Source organism: Salvia splendens, chromosome 2 (genome assembly GCF_004379255.2).
Source record: "Salvia splendens isolate huo1 chromosome 2, SspV2, whole genome shotgun sequence".
NCBI classification, from domain to species: domain Eukaryota; kingdom Viridiplantae; phylum Streptophyta; class Magnoliopsida; order Lamiales; family Lamiaceae; genus Salvia; species Salvia splendens.
In genome coordinates, this window is record NC_056033.1 from 35,492,041 (window position 1) to 35,510,783 (window position 18,743).

At 36.8% G+C, this 18,743-nt stretch overlaps 3 protein-coding genes across 5 annotated transcripts; 2 read left to right on the forward strand and 1 right to left on the reverse strand.

Moving 5' to 3' along the window:
- Window positions 1–252: 252 nt before the first annotated feature.
- Window positions 253–4,266, forward strand: LOC121792423 (ATP-dependent Clp protease proteolytic subunit-related protein 3, chloroplastic-like). 2 transcript variants are annotated; one of them, XM_042190364.1, is made up of 10 exons: window positions 253–674; window positions 1,402–1,503; window positions 1,833–1,955; window positions 2,176–2,235; window positions 2,809–2,905; window positions 2,999–3,072; window positions 3,388–3,441; window positions 3,560–3,643; window positions 3,724–3,842; window positions 3,947–4,266. In XM_042190364.1, exons 1-9 carry the CDS (start codon window positions 402–404, stop codon window positions 3,817–3,819), a joined length of 963 nt encoding a protein of 320 aa, XP_042046298.1. In that variant the 5' UTR covers window positions 253–401; the 3' UTR covers window positions 3,820–3,842; window positions 3,947–4,266. The 2 variants fall into 2 exon arrangements, with proteins under 2 accessions (XP_042046298.1, XP_042046297.1); XM_042190363.1 differs by having other exon boundaries at window positions 254–674; window positions 3,942–4,266.
- Window positions 4,267–4,345: 79 nt separating this feature from the next.
- LOC121792422 lies at window positions 4,346–8,379 on the forward strand. Of its 2 annotated transcripts, XR_006048883.1 has the most exons (9): window positions 4,346–4,892; window positions 5,105–5,182; window positions 5,276–5,418; window positions 6,148–6,218; window positions 6,296–6,391; window positions 6,543–6,635; window positions 6,715–6,809; window positions 7,567–7,660; window positions 8,246–8,379. XR_006048883.1 is itself a non-coding variant. In XM_042190362.1 (7 exons), exons 1-7 carry the CDS (start codon window positions 4,467–4,469, stop codon window positions 6,795–6,797), a joined length of 990 nt encoding a protein of 329 aa, XP_042046296.1. In that variant the 5' UTR covers window positions 4,346–4,466; the 3' UTR covers window positions 6,798–6,988. The 2 variants fall into 2 exon arrangements, 1 of the variants encoding a protein (XP_042046296.1); XM_042190362.1 differs by lacking the exons at window positions 7,567–7,660; window positions 8,246–8,379 and having other exon boundaries at window positions 6,715–6,988.
- A 3,653-nt stretch (window positions 8,380–12,032) lies between these two features.
- On the reverse strand, window positions 12,033–16,819 carry LOC121765437 (cell cycle checkpoint control protein RAD9A-like). Its single transcript, XM_042161601.1, has 11 exons — window positions 16,604–16,819; window positions 15,953–16,072; window positions 15,754–15,862; window positions 14,322–14,573; window positions 14,121–14,233; window positions 13,774–13,838; window positions 13,204–13,412; window positions 12,978–13,131; window positions 12,573–12,613; window positions 12,327–12,488; window positions 12,033–12,208 (listed from the first exon to the last, which is right to left on the reverse strand). The coding sequence occupies exons 1-10, from the start codon at window positions 16,706–16,708 to the stop codon at window positions 12,367–12,369; spliced, it is 1,290 nt and encodes a 429-aa protein (XP_042017535.1). The 5' UTR covers window positions 16,709–16,819; the 3' UTR covers window positions 12,033–12,208; window positions 12,327–12,366.
- Between the last annotated feature and the right edge of the window lie 1,924 nt (window positions 16,820–18,743).

An 18,743-nucleotide genomic window follows, 5' to 3' on the forward strand; every position in this document is an offset into this window, starting at 1 on the left:
TATAGAAGGAAGCAACAATTGAAATTTGATAAATGCACAAACATTAGATATAGAGCAAAAGAAATAAATTTTTGGTTAAATCTTGACAATCGTTCACTTCCTCAAGACCTCAACTCAAATAGATTCATTTGAGAAAAGAACCAAAAAAAACGTTGTTTTCTTTTTCAAGTTACTTTGGTAAAGAGAGAGAACTTGTGTGGTTTTAAAGCTCTTCAAAATAATCGTGCCTGTGTATTGGGTAAATCAACGCAAACGCAAACAAAACTTTAATTAAAAGAGAGAAAACCGTACCCGGCCCGACCCAGAGGAGAGGATCCGGTGTGGATAGTTTGATATCTGCGCTTGAGCTGCACACCAACACCATCGTCTCATCTCCTTGCTCCTCCAAAGGCAAAATTTCAATGGCTAACTGTCTGCGGATGCCCATGGCTTCGTCTCTCTGCTGCTCTTCATCAGCTTCCGCCGTACGCTTCTCCAAACGGCCTAGTTGCAGTGCAACCAACAGCTCCAAAATTCCCATGCCTCCAATCAACCCTAAAGACCCCTTCCTATCCAGGCTCGCCTCTCTTGCTGCCACCTCTCCCGATACGCTGCTCAATAAACCCAAAAATTCCGACACGCCGCCATTTTTGGATGTTTTCGACTCCCCCACACTCATGGCCACTCCTGCCCAGGTATTTACTGCTTCTCTTTTTGACTAATCGTCGCTATGTGTGGTTGCAATTGTCCACGCCCTACGCTCACTTCGAAATTCAACCATTTACTTGCCTACTGCTTGATTGTTTTGTTTTAATTTGATAGTGATTATTTATCTGGAGAATGAATTCGAAATTATAAGGGTTAAAAAGAGTTCAGAGCAATCTTCATATTATCTTGGCGGCTTTGGTGCACTGCGTTGATTTCGGTCAGTTAGCCTCAGTCTCATTACAATGAGATGCAAGAGAATTTGCAATGAGCGTAGGTTCGGTGCATTTAGTGCAATGGGTTGAACACTATGAAATCCTGATGCAACACACGAAGGATTCAACGCATTTGTATGTGAATCTCTGTTGAAGATCCTTGTATCGAACTTGAACAGGAGATAGAAGTGAAATTATTCCCTTGATATGCAACTCTGTACAACCTTTTCCTTGCACTTGCAATCTCGGAAGCTTGTCCTAGGGTTATCTCCTTCAAGTTTACCTACCATATGCCTATGCTAAAAATATTATTTTCCATGATTAAGCAGCTTATCTGAATTCCTGCAATTAACTTTCATAATGATCATATCCTACTAAAATGAAGAGTTTAAACTCTTCTGCCTTGAAAAATAACACATTGCTAGTATTTTTGTGCAAAATAGTAATTTTTACAATAGTGATCTTTTAACTTTATGAATATTATTTTTGTTGCTTGAAACAGGTTGAGAGATCTGTTTCATACAATGAGCACAGACCAAGAAGACCACCACCAGACTTACCTTCACTATTGCTGCACGGAAGAATAGTGTACATTGGCATGCCGGTTACTAGCTTGACTCTACTTTCATTCTCATAGCTTATTCCATTCCTGATTTTAAAGTTAAAGATGAAGAAAGTTAACAGATTCAGGTCATAGTATTCAGAATATAGTACTCCCTCCGTCCCGGCTAAGATGACCCATTTCTTAGTCGGCACGGGATTTTGGGAGTTGTTGGTTAATGTGTTTAATTGGTGAGAGAAAGGTGGATGCAAGTATTAAGTTCTGAAATAATGAGTGTTGGCCATTGTGTCACTCCTATTACTTTATTTTTGAATTTTGGATAAGACTTTTACTTGATTCTACCAAATAAAATGTACTTTTAATGGTTTCAGTTGGTTCCAGCTGTTACTGAGCTTATTGTAGCTGAGTTGATGTATCTTCAGTGGATGGATCCCAAAGAGCCAATCTATCTCTACATAAATTCCACTGGGACAACTCGTGATGATGGTGAAACGGTGAGGCTTTAAGTGGATGGATCCCAAAGTGCCAATTCTCTTAAACATTTCTTGTCTATATATTGTCCTTTCTTTTCATGATTCTTCTATAGCAGCTGTTTCCCGCTGTTGTTTCCCTCACAAAGGCATATTCATATTTCAACCACTTTTTTTCGAAATTCCTAGTTGAGTGTATTATTCATTTATTCTAAGTAATGCTTTGAATTTTCTATAATATAAGGTTGGAATGGAGACCGAAGGTTTCGCAATTTATGATGCTATGATGCAATTGAAGAATGAGGTATGGTTTAAGCGTGTATAGAGTACTTCTTATTTGATAACCATGCAGGCTCAGGCTGCTTGTTTGGATGATATAAATGCTCAAAATCGAGTAATTTGTTGAGAATGTTCCAATTTGTGCTTTCCAGATAATTTACCTGGTTGTGGTGGTGTTTTGGTTTTACTGGCCTGTATTTGTGAATGTCAGTTATAAGCCTATGGTTTATCTATTCCTATAATTGGAGTTATGCATCCTAGAAATGCAAATTTATGTAGAAAACATCCTGATTTCATGTTGTATATGAACTTCATACGATGCATTTTGGTCAGGATATCCTTTGGCCACTTTTCTTTAAAGGAAAAGTTGCCTTCTCCAGAACCATGCTATCCTGTTTTCTGCAAATATTTCACACCTCATGGATCATTTTTGTAATTATTATGGCAGTTTGTGCTCAAACTTTTTAACAAAGATGGGTATCACTTTCTTTGGCTGATTTATAGTTGCATTTTAATATAGCATGCTCGACCTGTTTTATATGGTACTTCGAGGTTGGCTCATCATATTTATTACCTGCATGCTTAATTTCATATGCAGATACATACTGTAGCTGTTGGAGCTGCTATAGGCCACGCTTGCCTCTTACTCTCTGCTGGAAGCAAAGGCAAAAGGTTCATGATGCCACATGCTAAAGGTAGTTTTCAGTTTCTTGCATTTAATTTTATGTGCAGCCATTAAGTAGCCTCTCTTTCATTTTCCTTAATTCAGTTAGAACTTTCTTTTTCAGCTATGATTCAACAACCCCGTGTTCCCTCCTCTGGTTTAATGCCAGCCAGTGATGTTCTGATTCGTGCAAAAGAGGCAAGTTCGAGCTTTTTTGCAACCTTACATTTGTTTGAAAGTTTCTAATCCATGTCTAGTAGTAGTAAATAATAAGTCCATAATAAGCTTTATTGGAAACTAAAAATAATGGGTATTTCAGTCCATGCATGGTGGCACACTGGCATCATAGGAACACACCAATATTTGTATTTGGGCTAAAAAATGCAAATCATTTCCTTGTTGGGACTTCTGATCTTTACTGACAATGTTTTATTTGTATAGGCTTTTTTGTGGGTTGTAATATACATAAGTGTGTTAAATATGTTTCTGCAACTTATTGGGCTGCTTTTGTAGGTTATAGTAAACAGGGATGTCCTTGTTAAACTTCTGGCTAAGCACACTGGAAACGTGAGTTGATATGTCAAATTTCTTTTTTTTTTCCAGAGAATATTTGTTGAATTATTGTTGACGTTGTGCTTGTCTATCTATGGAGTAATGTTCCTCGATTTCTTTTCAATTTGGTCAGTCAGAAGAGGCTGTGGCCAATGTGATGAAAAGGCCATTTTATATGGACTCTACTAGAGCTAAAGAATTTGGTGTCATTGATAAGGTGAGTTGTTTCTGATTGTCCCCAACTTTTTGCACATGATGACCTTGGCTTTATACTAATGACGTAACATTTGGAATCAGATACTTTGGCGTGGACAGGAAAAGATTATGGCAGATGCTGCCCCTCCAGAAGAATGGGATAAGAATGCTGGGATCAAAGTCCTTGATTCAATGTAGTTGCTTCCAAATACTTGAATACAGTGAGCCTAATACCTGAAGATATTCCTTTGAATTTCTAATTACCTACCTCCACATCTTGAAGATAGATGTTTATGAAATGTGTGATTGAATGGGTGCAGTGCAGGATTTTCAGTCTACAGCAAAAGCACATCTGATGCCGTATTACTTATCCAATCTCTGATTTCAAGCATATACAGCTGGTTTCGAAGATTAAACCATTAGTGATAACCATATGATTGGTATGAGTTACAGTGAGGTCGTAAAGGTGGAGCAGAGAAAGCCTTGAAGAACAGCTCTGGATTGTTTTGCATATAATGGAACGTTTTGTTGAACGCTTGTTATATTTGAGCTAGCAGCCACTTACTCTTCAATAACACCATAGCTGAACGCTTGTTGACATTGTATTAGTTGTCTGCTTGAAATAAGATGAATATCTTCAATTTATATTACTGTATATAATATCAAATTTGCGTATGCTTGTTTGGTCAAGTGATAGAACAGTTAATCATTAATGTGAGTTTATCCGGATTTCTAAAGTCAACATTTGTAGTTGTTTGTCTCAAATCAAAAGTAAAAAAAATAAAGAAGATTATCCAAGCAAAACTGCAAAAGTAGTTGCAAGTGACTCTGCATTCTGCAACGCGATGGGATCTTCCTTTCCACTGAAATTCGCCTTATTCTTCTCCCTCTCCCTCGGCGCCGCCGCCGTTCCTCTCTCACTCCCGCGAAATCTCACACCCAAATCCTCCTCCAATTCTCGTCCTCTCAAAGCCACCACCTCGGACTTGCTTTCCCTCCTTGGCTCACCTCAACAGGCCGCCTCCGTCAACTCGGTAGTCGCCCGACAACTCCGCTCATGCTTCAAATTCCTAGCCCCCTTCAATCAAACCCTACCAACTCGCCGAGCACTCGCTTCTCAACTCAATACGCCATTGACCCGGACCGCAGAGGAAATCGATCACCTGATTTTGTCGCCGCCGCCGCCTGTATTGGAGCTGGCGCGACTCGCGGTCGACTCCGGCGGTGACCCTGGGGCTATTCACCGAGCTCTTGATCCGACTATTATAACCGTAATGCCTCTTTCTCTACACTCTTCTTTTCTCTTTAAACATCTATTTATGTAAATTGCAATTACAGAGTTGAGAGTGCTTGCAATTTAATTTTACTTTGTCAAAAATCGGTGTGAGAGAATGAGTATGATGTGAACTACTTACTTGTTACTTTCTGTGAGTGAATTGTGGTTTGTGGTGAAGGATGTTTGGTGATTTGGAAAAAAATGCAGGTTCCTGATGTAGAAGGATCAAACGAGGACCGTTGTGAGCTTACTAGATATCCTTATGGCTGGCGATTCATTGATGAGGTGCATTGGTGACTGCTTGTTGATTGCGTTTACCTTTCTTTTATCCTGTCCAGATTCTTGTTTAATTTCGTCAGCCAATTCCATTTCTTGTAGGCCTTGAATTCTTACATTGAGTTCTTGTTTGAAATTATTGTCGAGCGTGGTCCGGGAGTAGGCCTCAATGTGTCTTTAAGCCGCTATGATTTTTTCCATGGTCACCTTTTCCTTGCCAAGGAGTCTGGAAGACTTGGCATTTTGTAAGTTCAAATAACAAGCATTTCTACTCTTTTATTTTTTTCACAGTTTGAGGAATTGGATTCTTCATTTAAGGATTAGGCATAAAAGGACTCTTGCATATAGTTTATGGCCCAAATTTTGGAGCCTTTCTAAAAAATGACCTAAACTTTAGTTTACTGTTTAAAAGGACAGGAGTTTGCAGAATGTTTTAATTGACCAAGAATCTGTGCCTGAATCAATTTGTTGGGTTCTTTCATGGAATATGCAGTAAATGAGTGCAAATACATTGATTGAAATACAGAATATAAATCTGCATGCCATGTTTTTCTTCGGACTTGTATGTTAATGTTACCTGCTAGTTAAAATAATCTATGTATGAATGTGCAGTCAGGTTTTGTGGATATTGATTCAATAAGTGGACCCATTAACCCCATGATCCCTCCTTTCAAACAAAAGTTAGGAACTATATGATGCATTAATCTTTTGAGCTAAGCGGAAGATTTATGAAAGGATTTTGACAGGAGGGTTTTGTACCATTGTGAAAAATTGGTAGGGTTTGTCTCAGAAATCAGAATTCTATAAGATATCGTAAATAATTTAAAAATAGGAAAAATGATATCATGTCATCAAAATATAGAGACATTAACTTATAATTTACCTTTGTGGAGATAAGTTTGCCATGAGACATTATCAACTGATGATTGATGACTTATACACGAGTGACGGGACCATGATGCATATATTTGCAGGTTTCATGCTAAAGAGTACCCTGCCTATGACAAAGAACTTTTTCCTTGCAACATGGGCTATTGCCAAGTCGGTGAGCGGGGGGTCAATCATGTGGCATGTCTAAAATGCTTTCCATCATTATTTGATTGTGCACTTTATAATCCTCAGGATCCAACGTTGATTATGACGATTCAATGAACTTGAGAAATATTTTATGGCTTGCTCCTTTGCCGAATGATTCCAGTAAAGCATGGGAGGCACCAGGTGTGTATTCTCATTTTTATCTTACAGAACGTACTATATTTTTCTAAGATTGTGCTTTCTTCATATTTAAGATGAATAAACTGTAGAATCACTTGGACAGCTTATATGTCTGACAAGATTTCCAACTTTATGAAGATTTTGTTGTTGGCAGGAGTCCTTGTTGTCTTGGACGCGCATCCTGAAGGAATAATTTACCGGGATCTCATACCTGAATATGTTCATATTGCAAGGACACTATACGAAGGTTTGTGAATATCTCTGCATAGCCTTCAGTCAAAGGAATTGGATATAATAAACGAAGAGAAACTTTGTATGTTTGGCAGATGATTTTGGGGAAGTTGTGGTTGATGTCAACTATCTGAACGTGGGAGGTAAAACAACTAAATTCCAACTCTTCGTATGCTGAGACATCATGAAGGTATCTCCTTTCCATACCAGAAGCCGGAAATTTTATTTGCTCACTCTCCATATATATATGTACTCGGTTTTTTATGAGTGGAAATGATCAAATACGGAGTAATTATAATTCTCCAAATCATTTTTAAACACGTGCACATTACATTAGTTTTCATTTTAGATTTTCATTCGTAGAAAAGAGATTCGGTTGTAAAATTATTAGAAATTGAAAGGTGAAGTCCCTATAATGTCCGAACAAATTATAATTAGTGACAACTAATAATATTAATGAAAATTATAGTTTTCTAAATAAAACATATCCTGTAACTTAACATACGTCACAACAAACACAAAAACTATTCTATCCTACTCTTAATCCTCTCATTTACCAGTCAATACTATCTTCCAAATTCTGTTTGATATACTGCACTTAGCCTTGACATAAATATGTGTAGTTACGGCAAATTATATTCAATTGACGAGCTATATAATTTCCCCCTTTTAACTAAATTTCCAGTGTGTACAAGAGAATGATAGAATAAAGTAGCTCAGGAATAAATAGATATATATTGGAATTATTATGCTCAGCCTCATATATTAATTATTGCTATTATCAGTATTATATGATGTGTGTTGAAAGGAAATGGGCTAGAATTAGATTGATATGGATTAAGTAATTATTGTTGGGCTACAATTATATTAGTTCATAAGCCTAACACAATCATAAAGCCCTAGTGACTCTTCATCTACTTAATGGTTATTTATTCTTCATTGTGAAGAATGAGAAACAGCGCAACAAGAATTGCACTTGGACCTCGATAGTAGTGGATTCAACTTGCAGGATTCAATCAATCGAAGAAAACAACACAACAAGTAAGATTTAGTTATGTTGTGTATTACGTGCTCAATTACAATATGATTATGAATCTAGATCTGTAATTCTTGTATGTTTTTTCCGCTGCGCTCATTAGATGATTACAAGAATTTCTAACAGTGGTATCAGATCCCGAGGCTTGATTCATAATTTGTTTTGTAATTTGGTTATACGTGGACGATTTCAGAAATCAAACCTTTTGTAATTGGTTTAATTGTTTCGACAGAAACTGAAATTGGATTTCAAAGATGAGAAATTAGATTTCAAACTTCAACGTTTCGAAAAAATAAAAATAAAAAAAATTTGAGAATGGGAATCAGATTTCCACAATTTACGATGTTGAGGAGAACTGGGAATTTATTTTTCACTGCAAACTTTTTATCATAAATTAGATTACAAACTTTTTGACATGTTTCGTATCTTTGAAACTGGAATAGGATTCCAAGCAAACTTTGAGAATTGAAAATTTGCTTAATTGTTTTTCGAAATTAATAAGAATATGATGTCATCCTTTCAATTTATGAGGTCATTCTTTCAATTTTTGGATGATCCACAAGTAATATTAAAAGTACGAATCCGTTCAGCTCCTGCAACGAGTGAAGGCGCTGCAGCCGCGAGTGTAGGGATTGGCCTGAGCTCCAGGGCGGCAGTTGTAGTACGAGGAGCCGCGCCGCGAGCACGGGATACTGTTCCTCCGCAGCGCATCATAGCTGATGAAGCGGCGCGCGGCTAGGATGCGCCTGCTCGATTCCGAATCCAGCTCGAATTCATCCTCCTCGTTTACCAGGCACTCCGCCACCGTTCCCCTGCACCCCGATCTCACCGCTGGCATCACCCATCCCGTCGCCGCCGGCAATTGCCAGGGGGAGTGCGATTAAGCACAGCGCCAACAGCAATTTCCAAGTGCCTGCCTTTGCAAACCAAAGCTGGTCTGCTTAATTACTCCAAATCTGCGCTAGGAAGAATCAGAGAAAAAATGTTGGGAACAGCTAATGCTATCGATTGAAATTTGTATATATACGGGGACGGAGCAGAAATAAGGGGCTAATTTTCATGAATATGACAACTATGCCATTCATAATTAATTATGGTTTAATTAGGGGTGAGGTGACCACTACATTAATTCAATATTCTTCTTATAGTGAATTACAGGTCTTTACATAATGGTATTTACTTAATAAAATTATGTTCTACTACTTCTGAACAAAGATATAATTAGTTACTACTATTTTTTCATTATTTTTGCCCTTTACTCTCTTTTTCTGTTCTACAGTAATAATTATTTTGGTACGTTTACATTATTCATTTCTATCATCTCATTTTGTTTTTGATTTTTCTCTTCTTCTTTTCTCTATTTTTTAAATTCTATTACATGATTATCTATGTATACCAATAATACATAAAACAGATAGTCAGATAGATATAATATTGCATTACTTGATTATCTATATTAGTATATAACAAGGCGTATAAAATTTTGTAAAATAAAATACTGTCTCCGTCTTATAATAAGTCACATTTTTCATTTCGGTTTGTCCCACAATAACAGTCACATTTCATTTTTAGTTTTTTACCATGAATAGTAAGTAGGTCTCAAATTCCATTAACTCACTTCATTCATATTCTATTATAAAATCAATATAAAAAAGTGAACTTCATATTCTATTAATTTTTCCAACTCACAATTCTTTATATTTTCTAAAATCTATGTCCATATCAAATGTGACTCCTACTGTGGGATGAATGGAGTAGTTATGTTGATATAATGAATCCATGATGATAAGATAGAAGAAATTTAAATAAAATGGATGCATTGAATTAATAACGATGAGAGATAAATGAGAGAAATCAAAATTTAAAAATATAGAGAAAATAGAGAGGAATTATAGAGTGAGATGAAAGATAAATAAAACTGTAAATATATTAAATAATACAAGAATTATTAAAAAAAATAACTTGAATGTAATTATGTCTTTGTCAAATACGCAAATATCATTGTCCGGAGATATTTATGTAATTCACTTTTCTTTTTAATTTTATTACAAGCTCCATTCTATCTTTATATCATCTTTATATTTTAAATATAATATTCGAAATGACCTAAAATTAAAGAATAAAAATATTTTTTGAGGCCATGCATTCAATAAATTTGCCCCTTTCTTATTTTTACTTTTAATTTGTGAGTTTTCTTCTTTTGCTTGAATTCTGTTAGAGTGCTAACACTACTTGAGCAAGAAAACGAGTTGAAAATGGAATTTCGGCAAATCCAATTTATTTCGTTTGCTTGAATTCTATTATAGGGCTGCAAGTCTGGCGTCTGCCACTATGAAAAAATTAGACATCACATCTTACTATTTTTTCGCACTTTCAAATAAAATTAAATGACGTCTGAATATTACTTTGGAATATTTGATTTTGATGTTTTAAGGGCATCAATAACCCCGTCCCCATTTCCGGCCCCAAGTCCCCTCCACGTCATCATTCCTCTACAGTTGCGGCCCAGGCCCCAACTGCTGTAACCCTGGAGGTTGCGGCCCGGGCCGCAACTAATAAATGACACTATTCACAACTCCAACCTATTTTGAACGTAAAATAAAATACGTTGAGCAATTATAACACGAGCAATTCATTTTTAATACAAAAATAATAAATTATAAACTAAAAAATATACAAAAAATTAGAGTAATAAAAAAAATGCAAAAAAAAAAAAATAAAAAAAAATTAAAATTCTGCAATACACATTGCCCTTCTCCATCTCCTTCTTCCTCTTCCTTCTTCTTCCCCCTCTCCCCCTTCTTCTTCTTCTTAAAAATGCAAAAAATAAAAAAAAATTAAAATTGATGAAAAAACGTCGCCCCTCTCCATCTCCTTCTTCTTCCTCTTCCTCTTCCTCCTTCTTCCTCCTCTCCCTCTTCTTCTTCTTCTTCTTAAAAATGCAAAAAAAAAAAAAAATTTAAAATCGATGAACAGTAGCGGCCCGTCACCGTGCAACCCCGTCCCGGGCCGGGACGCGGGACGCTCCCCAGGCCGGTCACGCGTCACCGGGACGGGCCTGAGCCGTGCCGCCCTTCCGTGTAATGCATGGGACGGGCCGGGACTCGCGAGATGCGGCCCGGCCCCTTGCGTTACGCATGCTCTAAGGCCATCCACAATAGAAATAGCCCATCAATAGCCTAGCGCACCGCCTAGCGCCTAGCGGATCGCCTAGCGCACCGCCTAGCGCCGCGGAACCGCCGAGCGCTAGGCGGTTTTTTTCCGCGAAATCGGCTAGGCGGTTGCAATAGTTCGCCTAGCGCACCGCCTAGCGCCGGCGCTCGGCTAGGCGGTGCGCTATTGTGGATGCTCTAAGTATCGATTGGCCATCAATTTAAAGGAATTTTTTTTAAAATATTGTTATGGAAGACGAAAATATGTTAATACCCCAAAAAAGATAGGAATAGTAAACTAAAAGGAGGGGAATACATTGAAGCCGCGTGAGGTGGTCCTAACAATTAAGAAGAATTAAGATGATAAAATTAGAGATGAATGCGCGTCAATTATCAGCCGTTCTTAGCCGCTTTTAATTTTTCTCTACACCCAGCTGTGTTTTTTTTAATTCCTTCTTATCCAATTGGCCATCCTCACACAACACAATTATTTAAAACAAATATTCTTATCATGTTTATTTTTATTTTTGCTAAAGACGAGTATGTTTAGGGTAATTTAATGTAGTTTTTGTATTACATGAGACAAGATCCATTTATAAAAATGTTACCTGAGTGATGTGAGTGTGAGTGTGAGTGTGAGTGGGAGTGGGATTTAAATTTCAAATCTTTTATTCTCGAAAGACCGCTCAGTTAATATTTAATTGAATATGACGGTAAATTATGCCATTTGCTGATGAGTGATGATGAAGATAATTGATATTGATTGTATGAGAACAAAATAAAATACTGTACTTATTATTCCATTTGACAAAGAGGCAACTGTCAATATTCCAGTTGACAAAAAGCAATTGTCAAGATGACAAAAAATGTTTAGTTAGTTAAATAGAGTGAAAATGAAGTACGAGAGAAAATAAATTAAATAAATTATTAATTAAATAGAGAGTAAATAGGAGAAAATTTGAAATAAGAAAAATAAAATGTACTATTATTTTTTGTTATGATAAAAATCATACAATTATAATAGAATAAAGGAATACAACTAATATAGTATTAGTATAATCTAAATTTTTGAGAAAAGATATTTTATTGTTTCAAGTTCGTTGAATTTTGCTTGACCTCTCAACAGGTGGAAGTCGGTGCCTTTTGTCCACCAAATACTCATTTACCAATATTTGTTTTCTAAAAACTTTTATATATAATTTATAATGTTATGGTTTTCAAAATATTTTGGTTGGAAGAACAAAAAGCTCTGCATATAATATTTACATTGAGTAGCACAAGAATTTCTTCAACAAATAGATAAAGTAGCAATTTGACAATAAACATGATGATAAATTGTCTTCTCAAAAATAGCTCGTGGTGACCATCATTGCGGTAACTGCTCAACACGTTTTCAAATACCTGCATATCAATTAGTAAAATATCTCAGTAAATGTAATGTAAATTGGATTTGTGAGATCAAAATACATGATTTTAAAAAGCAAGATTTGAAGAATTGGGAGTTAGAGACGTGACTTACAATTGAGCATCAAAGGGTAATTTTGAATTAGCCACACACTTCATGAGTATGGGGGTGTTGACTGCACACATAGCTCGGAATCATCCCCTTCATCATCGTCATCCTCTTCTGCATCTATCCAGTTGCTTGGATGGTGTTGTGAGGGGGCATGCCCATTAGTCTCTATTGAACAATTATAACATGATAGTGTTAGTTTATGAGCCTTAACCAGAACCGAAAGAGAATGATCTGCATATTTGGATGAACCTTCAGGCCGTCTGGTATCATCAGTTTCCGCTGGATGGAAGCTATACATTTTTGTCAAGAATTATTAATAGCAAACACTCTAGAAATCATGGACATGAGAGGATGAACCACATGCTAGCATCTTAAAAATCTTATATTCACATATGGTTGATATGCCACCATTAACCTCAGAAGTGGGATGCATAAGAGATGAAAATGTATCACATATTACACATTTGAGAACCAATCTCAGCAACTAACTTACTTCACACCACAGCCAGCATCCAACAGAGGGACAATGCTCGACTCTACCAACTATTTCAACCCCATATCATAAGAAAATGAGCATGAAATCTAAGTGCCATATAATCATTAATCAGGTAAGCTAGCAATAAGATTCTAGTAGCTAATAAAGGAGAAGGATACTCCTTGCCGTGAACAGGAACTCCACCAGCATTCTTATCCATTGAGATATTCATGGCACCAATCCTCTGAATCGTGGTATGCTCATTGGTGTTTTGATTTCTTTCCCCAGGGACTGGCTGATCTTGAGCAGCATTTCCATATCTTACAGCACTTCCTGCATGTGGATGCATCTATCAACAACGTGTATGTTTTACATTCTATAACACTACCACAACTCTGAACTGACCAGAGAGTTCGGACCAAATTCTGGTATGATCAGATGGGTGCTCAGAAGTGTTTCCTTTTGTTCCCTGCTGTGCTGTCGTTGCTGCTGGAGGTTCAGATGAATTCCCACCACGGAGTTGTGATACAAGCATTGTAGCAAGTACTAGGGTAGCATCAAAGTTTGAAAATGAGCCGTCGTCTATGCCAAATTTGGGCGCCATTAGGATTGGCCTGTTCCTCGAACAGTAAATATAATCTTTAACAAGATATCATTCATAGTTCATAACCAAATTTAAAATGCCAACAGGTGTGTGAACTGATGTGAGCTGCAGAGAGCATGCAGATGCAGCAGACGTATTTTTTGCAAGATGTGTGAAGTGGTTAGTAGTGCATTTTTCACATCTTTAGTTCATTTATCTTACTACCTAAGATGCTTTATAAAATATAAACTTCTTAAATAAATGGGTGCATGCATATTTGAGCCAAAATTATGCCCGTCAGAAGTCATCCATATTTTGGATGAGGTCTTAAACATCAAGAAGAAAAAGAAAGGTCTTATTAAATAACGAGCACTGGCAGAAGAGACTCTTACTCTCCAGCTTTGTCAAAATATAAATGTATATCAACTTCACAGCCCTCGCAGAATGAAAGAAATGCCTGGAAAATGAGAAAGATCAAAAAATAAATGAATGTAGTGCCAAATATTATTAGAAAATGAACTTAAAAGAAGTACATGGCTCAATAAGACATCATAAAATGATTATAGCTCGTTGTAGAAAGTTTAATTTTTGATGGAATTGTACAGCAAAAGCATGTGGATGGCCAGTAGCTGAATGATAATGTCTGAATAAGAGAATGTTGATGTAATTTTACTAAGATTATCTCACTCAAGAAACCTCAGTAAAGAACAGAATGCATGTTTCCATATAGTTCCATCACCTTCAGCTCCCTCACTCCAAATGTTACGTCTACAGGATCACGAGTATGAGTATACTGCACAAACTCTTCAGCAGGATCTATCCACAATTGAGTATGTAGTGATGAATCATTTTCTGAAAAAAGAAGCTGGAGTTTAACTTTAGCTGCATCAAGAGTTTGCTATAGGAGAACTTATAAATGTCACAAAATTGCTTGGTTTACCTTTAGTTGGGTCAATGTAGCTTCTAAACTCAACAGCTTTTCCCCCAATCTGATCAGCAGCATCAAGAGGCAAAGCAGATTGTTGTGTTGAGATGATTGTAATCTCTTGAAGGGTTGATTGAAAATTAGCCAGTAACCGGTTGAGATCACGTGGCCTAACTACAAAACTGCTAGGAAGCTTTCTTCGATCAAGTGATAGATGCTGTATATCAGGTTCGATATTGCAAGTAATCCAATATGTTTTTTTCATCCCTATAAGCAGTAAGAATGGAGAATCAAATTAAATGGATGAGTCAATATGACATGTAAAATATTGCTACCTTTAACTAGTGGAGGAATAAATAGAGAGTTGTACTTGTACAGAAGGCTTAGGATGCACAAGGGTGAATACGGTACCCTTTTGTAATAAAACATTTGGACATGTTTCAAGAAACTAATATGCACTCTGTATTCATACTAAAAGTTATCATTGTTCACGACAAAATTGCAGGTTTTACAGAAGCATCAACATTTCACCAAGTACATTCAATGTAGAGAGCTCTCATAGTGGCAGTTCAGCCAATCAGCCTTTGCAAATGTGTTGTGTTATTATAAATTCTTCAATAGTTCCAAGTAGACAAGCAGCAAGTCAATCATAAAGATTAAAGACAACATGTCAAGTGCAGTAAAATGTAAAAGAGATGAACACCATCTAAATTTTACTTGACTCGTTTCCTATTAGTAGCCAACACTGAAAGACTACATGGCAGGAATCAAGTCAAGCATGATGATAATATTTTCTGTTAACTTGCAACACTATTTTATTGATATCACCAATAAGTTATCAGCAAGCATTGATGCAAAAATATCCAGAAATTTCTCCAATATTTCCACTTTTGGGTATCACCAAATACATATTGGGGATGAGAACATTTCCACCAAAATCTAGGTATATATATGAAATCTGTCAGTGCGTAGTAAGAACATCAAGCAAATATTGGGCAAATGTGATAAATTTGAAAGATACATAAATACACAATTTCCAGCAATCTGTCAGTGTGTAGAATGAACATCAAGCAAATATTGGGGAAATGTGAGAAATTGAAAGATACATAAGTACATAATTTCCAGCAATGTTCTGTAAATATATAAAATCAATTTTTTTTCATAAACATAGATGAATTCGTCCTTATAAACATGTCTTTGCCCTAATGCTATCTAGAAGTTCGTAAAATTCAAATTGGCATATGCCTTTTCATAGATTTCTAGCAAGAGTTAAATCTGCCCATGCCTAATTTCACATCCATTGCTTATTTTTGTGATGAGTTCCAGCTGATCAACCAAAGAAGCTGTCACCTTTTTGTGAAATGGCCATCTGCCTTGAATATAAAGACATCCCTATATATGTTACAAATTTCTTTCCATACAAAATGATGCAGAAAATATTTTGTACCATTAGAACAGTCCAAAGCCCACTGCACTTTTGATGCATCAGAATCAGCCAGTTGTACGGCTAAATGATCTATACTCGCCACTGGTGTTCTTAAAACTGAGCAGATGGCCTGCAAAGAAAGTAACAGCATGGAATTATCCTAGATATAAGAACAAATAAATCCTTGATAACATAAATTGTTATGAGAAAAACGATATACCTTTAGAAGTACACTGCATTGTACTTGGGACCCAGATACTGAGAACACATCAAAGAAATCCGGTTTGAATGTTATAGATTGATAAGCTGACCTTGATGAGTTGAGAGTATGAAGGCAGAGCTGCCAATGCAGAAACTCAAAATAATGAGGAATAAATGTCACATTTGCTCCCAAATCCAACTATTTCTATTTCTTATACATCAAATGAGAATAAATTAACAGTTGTCCAATAAAAGGAATGGAAAGGATAACAAAAGGGATCTCCATCTTACTACAGCAACAAAATCAGCTTTGTTTTATAACTCAAATCCTTGTTATCTTTTTATATTCGAATCCACTGATCAGGCTCAATGAACCGTAATCAACAAAAAAGAAAGCCAGCCAGCCAAATTCTAATTCTATAGACTCAATTCAATTACTAGACACCAAACACCGACTATCAACTCTGGATGAACGAAAAACCTTCGAACCCTAATCATTGTCGAGCACACCAATTTGAACTAGTAAAATAAAGAGTAATATGGTATCTGCTACATCCAGAATTCCTAAGATGTGAGCGTGTTCAGCCGGAATTTAGGCACTGTGAGTGGCGGCAAGAAAAACTAACAATTCATTGAATAAGTAATGGAGAAGAAACATAAAAAGGGGCACCTGAGAAGAAGAGGACTGGAGAACGAGCTCGTTGCCGATACGGGCGAGGCAGGTGATGGAGCGAGCGAAGGTTTTGAGCGCAGTACCGCTTAGACTGAACTCCATTGCTGCTGTGGATTGTACTTTCGCCTCGAGCTCAACCAACTTTTATGGCGGGAAGATGATTTGTAGTGAGTTTTCAGAAAATGATTTTCGCCACTCTCTATGTTGGTAAAATAAAATACGCTATTTTAATTACTCCGTATTCCATAAGAGCTGAATGTATAGTTTTGTTAATTATACAAACATGTTTTAATAAAATATAAAATTTGTAATTTTCTACCCAATAATTCATTGTTTGTGTTGGCAATTGAAACTAAAAATATAACATATAACTGTCCCACATCGGTGTCAAGAGAAAACTGAAACTAGTATATAAGTCTCATGGGCCCCTCCTCCTATCACCAATTGGTTTTAGGATGGAACCCATGGATTTCTATCATGGTATCAGAGCGGGTCGCCGACTGTGGGTCAAATTTAACTGACCCAGCAGTATATCTGGGCCGAAACCGAAAAAATGACTGACCCAGCAGTATATCTGGACTTAAAAATTTGGGCCAAGTGGTCCAACCGATCGAAAAAAATTGGGCTGATTGTCCAATCGATTAGAAAAAGTCCAACCCCTCCAAGGTTCACCTTGAAGGGTTTGAGGGAGGGTGTTGGCAATTGAAACTAAAAATATAACATATAACTGTCCTACATCGGTGTCAAGAGAAAACTGAAACTAGTATATAAGTCTCATGGGCCCCTCCTCCTACCTTGAAAGGAGAAAACTGAAACTAGTATATAAGTCTCATGGGCCCCTCCTCCTACCTTGAAAGGTTTGAGGGAGGGTGTTGGCAATTGAAACTAAAAATATAACATATAACTGTCCCACATCGGTGTAGGGTGTTGGCAATTGAAACTAAAAATATAACATATAACTGTCCCACATCGGTGTCAAGAGAACTGAAACTAGTATATAAGTCTCATGGGCCCCTCCTCCTATCACCGTCTCATGGGCCCCTCCTCCTATCACCAATTGGTTTTAGGCAATTGATTTTAGGATGGAACCCATGGATTTCTATCAGTTTGCCTAGAAAACTGAAACTAGTATATAAGTCTCATGGGCCCCTCCTCCTATCACCAATTGGTTTTAGGCAATTGGTTTTAGGATGGAACCCATGGATTTCTATCAGTTTGCCTAGGATGGAACCCATGGATTTCTATCAGTTTGCCTTTGATGAAGATGATGAATCAAGTAGACACAACGAACCTTAAAGTTATATGTCCAAAGAAAAAAAAATATTAGGATGTTATTGATTCTACAAGAGCACTATGAGCTATTGATGAATGAATGAAGCTCCATGTCGTGTATTTCACTCAAGAGTGTTGTGGTTCTCATATACTATCTCTGTAAATTATGAGTCAAATCTGCAACACACAAGACGATTATGCTTCATACGCACTCAAACTTAATGCACATGGGAATAATCTCCTTTAACTACTTCCAAATGAGTTTGCACCAACCTCTTTCCTCCTTTTCATTAATTACATGACTATAATAGTAGTCAATACCCACCCTTCCAGTCAACCTCATACCTTCAATTTCCAATCAAGTTTACCGCATGTTTGAACTTAGAAGCTGGTAATTGTTAGCATATCTCTAAGGTTATGCTGCTGAGTATTGAAATGCCTTGTCCACTTCATCTCATCTCGTATCAATATGTTTACTCCTCACACAAAAAACTTGATGTCTGGCTACATGGATTGCACTGCTGCTCTCACAATACATCACCACATTTTCTTATTTGACTCCAAAATCAGAAGCACCCCCTCAACCATATTCCTTATTTCACAACTTCAGTTACTGCTGTGTATTTTTGTCTTAGTGGTCGACAGAGCTACACCCGGTTGTAAACTTGCTCTCCAGTTCAGCTTGATAGAGACTTTTTGTTATTTTATGTTCGTTGCACAATCACAGTCACATAATCCCTCTGGAGCATCCTCTTTCAAAATAAATTGAATGGAGGTAGGAATCCATCCATTCCATCGTAACAAGTAGCCCCTTAATGATATTAATATATGGCACCTTGTTTATTTCCCTCTTCAAATCTAGATC